At 43.5% G+C, this 6000-nt stretch overlaps 1 protein-coding gene across 1 annotated transcript; it reads right to left on the bottom strand.

Annotated features, from left to right (window-relative positions):
* Window positions 1–4603: 4603 nt before the first annotated feature.
* On the bottom strand, window positions 4604–5389 carry LOC108086183 (paramyosin). Its single transcript, XM_017183045.1, has one exon. The coding sequence runs from the start codon at window positions 5387–5389 to the stop codon at window positions 4604–4606; it is 786 nt and encodes a 261-aa protein (XP_017038534.1).
* Between the last annotated feature and the right edge of the window lie 611 nt (window positions 5390–6000).

The following is a 6000-nucleotide window of genomic DNA, read 5'->3' as shown; positions in this document are numbered from 1 at the left end:
AGCATGTGAATTGCAAAGAGTCCCCGGCATGGGGCACAACTTTTAACACAATTTATAAATGCTACACAATTTATAGAATTTTTGAATTAAACGCAAAATGTATTCGGTGTAGTGTGGCGGCGTTGGCGCCCAGGGCCAGTGCCACCGCCAGCATAAAAGTTGAGCCCGGCCGCAAAAGTTGGCCAGAATCTCTCTCGCAATTGTCGAAAACAAACAGCCAGCCGGCCGTTTGTGGCAATTACCGCAGTCAAACGAGCGAAAAAGTTGCCAGGACTGGGCAGATGTCCTTGCCGGACCTAAAACCCTTAAATTCTGGCCACCCCAAAATGCAATTACAAAATATTTACGCATGCATTTACATAATTATTTAATTGGGTTATCAAATATAAACCGATTTGTATTTATGTTCCATGCGCCGCCTTTGCCCACTGCCGGTTTAATTGGTTTTTCACGAAGCCGAATGAGAATCGCAGCCAACAAACAGAAATATCAATTACCATTAAATTATAAATATAATTTCAAATTATTTACACCGAAATCAAATCAAAGGCATTGATATGCCGTGAGTGGAAAAAAGTGCAGAGTTTAATTTGTAAATTCAAAATTGGCGGCAAATATTATTGTGGAAAAAACAAATTGAATATCTATTGAATGGAATATTTAATTAGTAGACTAAGTTTGAAATGTATTTAATTCCCATAATTAAAAATATATTAACTTTCCGCTGGTGATTTTTAGGAACAAAGCCAATCACAAGGGACTTCTGTGTACATACTTTATATTTTGAATAACAAACTATTCCATTTGACACCTCAAAATAACCCAAATCGATCCTTGCCCATTTTGGGCAGCAACCTAAACACAAATCGCAGTGCTCCGGCCTTGGCAAAAGAATTCAATAAATTGCCGCACGCAACTCCAAACGCCTCACAATGGAAATGAAGACATTACGTATACGCCACTTTGTACCTGCCAGCACGGAACGTGCTCTGGCTCTGGCTCTGGCTCTGACTGTGGCTCTCCCAAAACCAGGACGCAGGGGGAAATGTATTAGAAACGGAAACAGCTCAAGGGAAACACTTGAAGGAGCAAAATACGATTACGATTACCCCCGAAAGAAAGTCGGTGGCAAAGTCGGGCTGGTAAGAGCCGGGGGGAAAACAATTTGTTGAGTGCGAGCAACAAGTAAGCGGCCGGGACGAAGGTCCTTCTCCAGCAGGTGCCCAGCCAGGGGCCAACTATCGAAACTAGGCAACTGTAACTACAAGGAGTAATGGAGGGGCGAGAAGAGAAGGAGTGCAGGAGCATTCCTTGCAGACGGCGCGCCGCATAAAAATTTATGATTATGTTAAAATGTAAAAGTGGCAGCCGGACGAACAAGGAGAGCGCGGAGTGCACAGAGAGAGCAGCAGGTGAACGAAATCGTGTTAATGCCAGTGATGGGAAAAGTGTAGAGCGAGGGTGTTAAAAGGTCCTTAGAGTATGGAATTGTTATTAAAAAACTAACAACTATTCAAAAATCAACTTCATATTTTTTAGGAAGCTGCTTACTTTTCTCTATTTTCTTTAATATTTTTCGAGGTTTCTATAAGCTAACTAGGAACCCTTAAAGTCACGTACTCCTCTCTAGCTTGCTTGCTCTTCTCTTGGCCAACTGGGTCGTCCTGTGGCATATAAAATATGATTTTTGTGCTTAAACAAAAATGCGACAAAACTGATGACGGCAACATCGCGGGTATTATGGCAAATAATGACACTACAGCGATGGAAATGGCGATGGCAACATCAACAAATGATAGCAGCTTGCTGCAATATAGCAATTTTTAGCATTTTCTTCGCTGTTAGTTTCAGTTGCCATTCACGTGGCTGTCATCCTGGCAACGTTGGCAGGAGTCGCAGTTTCGTTTGACTTTCGAGTTGGCCGGATTTGTGTCGACTTTGGTTGTCTGTCATGCTGGGTTTTTTTTTGTACGCTTTGAGCGAAATTGGCGGGGCACACACATGTGACCCGTAAAAGTCACAAAAAGTCTAGCCTAGGTTTATGCCACTCCAACTGCCACTCTACTAATTACAAAATTGCTTATTATGATGTACAAAAATAAGCTTATGTTTCACTTTGCCATAACCAAATCTGCTGGCTTTGCGTTATAAGTAAGTTGAATATTTCTCAAATTTGCGACTCTTGGAAAATTACTTCCTGCCAAAGGCAGCAAGCATCCGTATCCGCATCCGAAACCGAATCCAACTCACAATCCCAATCCACATCCGCTGTCGCATTTCTCATCCGTCTGCAAACTGCAGCCGGGATAAGGGAAAAGGCAGCATCAAATCGATTATGTTGCTATTACTTCCGCCAGTTGTCGCTGCCAGCTGCACTCGCCGCCCATCGTTTCCCATGATTTTCCTTTGAGAAAGCGTTGCCTTTCATCCTGCTGAGATTAAGAGGAAAAATCCCGGGAAATCGCTGCAAAAAAATCGTTAAGAATTTTATTACCATTTAAACAAGTACAACAAAAAGATGATAGATTATAAAAACTAGCTCTCCCTCTAACTTAAGCACTCTACTTGCTCCCCTTTAAAGTTAAAGAGATTACTCTATTTCTGACATTGCCAGAAATTTTGACCTTAAGGGAGCAACAGCTGCACCACCCACACATGTTGCCATAGCTCCCAAAATAAGCTTACCATATTCAGTCATTTCTCTCCTGATCCACTGCAAACTATTGTCGATTTTACAATGGAAGGAATACTCACTCAGCCAAAATTCAAAAAGGCTATTAAAACAGCTCCGAGCATGGGAAGCTTAATGGGTTAAGGGCATGGGTGGGGGGAGGGGGAATGACCGCCATTCCTTTTGATTGCCTGCCAGGTGGCCCCCTCTCCCCTACTCAGTATCATCGTCATCTGTCGCTGTGCATGTGTGCATGGCTGGCGGCCACTTTCCACCCCATTTTGCCAACCATTTCCATTTTCGGATGCCAACCAGGTCAACGTGTGGAGGCATCGCTGCCCGCTGGGCATTCAATTGTGAATTCAATTGGCAGTGGACACCCGAAATGCAGCAGTTCATGTTGTCCAAATGGCTAATTAGCTGGGAAATGCGCTAAGCACTTGCACATAATTGCCCCATAATCCTGTCGCTGTTGTTGTCCTTGTTGCAGGGATCATGTTCAACGAACTCGACAAGATTGAGGACACTTTAGTCCTTGATTGATAACGAATTCAGCTTGGAAAGACTCATTGAAAGAATGAGGAGCACTGGGAGAAATAAATGTAAGCAGCATTTGGTAGGTTTTCTTTTGATGAAATGTGGAATTAAAGATTAAATAAATAATATAAAAATACATAGTAAATCTTTGATATTATAGAAAATTAAATCGAACTAGAAATTACTTAAATTGTTCTTATACCTAATTATTAGCAATGACTATATGCTTTCTATTAAACAAATATTTAACAAATATTTTTAAAAATTTAACTCTCTCTAAACTCTCTTTTCAGTTCCCCAGAAGCCCAAAAATAATATTAAATTTAACCCGAATTTCTCTAGTAGGTCCTTTTAAACTTTGAACTGTGCTTGTCACCCAACCAAATCGATCTTTGCCATTTCTCCGAGTGGCGGACGAGGCGTGTGCTAAATGAGGCGCGTTAATTAGAAACCATTTCCGGGAATTGGCTGCAGATGGAATGACGGAGGCTGTGGCCGGAGTCTCGTGCGTGCCATCTTACACTCAATTGATTTAATAGTCCCGGCGCTGGGAGCAGCTCATTGTCCTGCCGGCCAGTCGGAGGACCTTCCTGGACGACCCCGCTCACATGCTGTCCCCGCTCGTTAAGCCGTGCGATTGTCCTCGTTTTATGCGTGTCACATAATAAATCTTATTTGATTTGTTTACTTCCCATTACTCCTTGGACCGGGGGCTCTGGCTACTGGATTGTGGAGATTCCGGACTCTGGTTAGGATCTGAACGGCATTGTCCTTCGTGGCTGTCATTAAACAGGGGTCATTGTTTTTGTGGCCTCCAGCATCCTGGTAGGTCCTAGCCGCATTCCTGTATCCCCGCTTCACCGTATCCTGCAGCCTGCTCTCGGCCTAATTCGATTGGCCTCCGTTTAAGTGCCGCATTTCGTTGGCTCCTGGCCTGGGAAATTTAATTAATAATCAAATTACGCATACGCCACGTGACACGCTGCTCTTAATTTAAATGCGTTTCTCCACAGATACTCGCATTTAATAAATATCCAGCACACCGAACCTATTTGATTCAATTAAATCCGCCTAGAAGTCCAATTAGGCCCGAGTATGTTGAGATCTGACAGGGTAGTGCCCATAAATGCATTCTTAATGTAAATTCAAGTCCTTTTAGCGACAAAGGAATGCCAAACACTTCGCTGTTCATAATTAGGTTTGGAAACTGCAGGCACTTGAAGTCAAGTGGAGCAGCTTTATTTACTAAGAATAAATACTTAACACTTTCGGGTAATTTAAGGTATATTTTAGTTTTAAAACATTCAAGCAAGAACCTAAGTATTAAGAATAAACTTAGGCCATAAATAAGGAAGTTTTATTTAAAACAAAGAACCTGGAAAATAAATTTAATTTCTAACAAAAACTTATAATATCCTTCAAGCCGGATGGACACTCGTCACAGCTGCTGCTGTTGCCCGGGAAAGAATCTATATTACGTGCAAAACAAGAATTGGAGGGCAACGACCGCTGTATTTCCATGGCAGCGGAAACAGCACGACAGGTGGCCATCTTCACCTCATCATACTCGGCCTTGGCCTCCTTAAACTCTTTGGCCAGGCGGTCGCCAAGGTCCTTAGCCTTTGCCACCATTTGTTGCTCCTCCTCCAAATCAGCTTGGGACTGTTCCACCAGTGTGTCTAGGTCTTCCAGGCCGCTCCTTATTTGATCCACCACAATTTGCATGGCGGCCTCATGATTGTCGGCTATCCGGAGAGCAGCACAAGTGGCCTCCTCATTCGCCTGACTTGTCTCCAGGGAGGCCGTAATCTGGGCCACCACCGACTCGGCCCCTTGGATTTCATTCGCATAGCTATCCACGATCGCCTGTTTACCCTCGAGCAAGGACGTGGCAGCATTGGCCGCGGCCATCGCTCTTTCTGCCAGCATTAACTTCACCTGCTGGGAGGCATTTTGGGCAGCTTCAGCTTGAGCTTCGTTGGCAGCATTGGCCTCCTCGGCGGCATCGTGTGCTATTTGCGAGGCCTTCAGTCCAGAGTTGTTGGCCGTCGGATTGTCGTCCATCATTAGGAATTTGTACGAGGCTTGGCTGCAGAATGCTGGCTCAATAGGCTTTACTGTATCGCAGCTACTGGTTTCCGGGGGCTTATCATCGCAGGATTGAACAGAATTGGGTTCCATACCGTAGAATTTGATATGGAGTATTAGCAGCAGCAGGAAAATCAATAATAGCTTCATTTTGTGGTTCTTATTTGAGGCAGAAAGGCAACGATTTTAAATTGAAAGAAAAATCAAATCAACTTAATTTTAAATATTTTTTAAACCGATTTTTATTCCAACTGCCACACCCCAATCGAAGCTTCTCAATTCAAGTCCTGCAATTACATTTATACCATCCTTAAAGACAAATAAAATTACATTGCTATATAACTAAGATATCATCTTCATCACCTCCACATCTGCCTAATCGATGTGGCGAATAAATAAACAGACGGCACCACAAGAACGGCATATTGCCCGGGCAGATACATTTGAATTCGGACCAGTAAATTGCTTGCATATTTGGGGAAATTAGCCCCCGCCACGCCCACACGTCGTCTGGGCGTCTGGAAAAAAACAATAACCATAAATGTTAACAAGGAGCCCAAGTCGGGCCACAAAACACAGGACTTAATGATGCCCAACAAAGGGGAGCCACTCGAGCCGAAAGTTTGTGGGCCAGGACATTTAGCATTTGTGCCGGTGTCAGGTGCTAAGGTGTCGTCTGCCGGATTCGAATGCCGTTTCTATCG

The sequence above is a fragment of the Drosophila kikkawai genome, chromosome 2L (genome assembly GCF_030179895.1).
Source record: "Drosophila kikkawai strain 14028-0561.14 chromosome 2L, DkikHiC1v2, whole genome shotgun sequence".
Classification (NCBI taxonomy): Eukaryota; Metazoa; Arthropoda; class Insecta; order Diptera; family Drosophilidae; genus Drosophila; species Drosophila kikkawai.
This window is presented reverse-complemented; position numbering and strand designations above follow the sequence as displayed.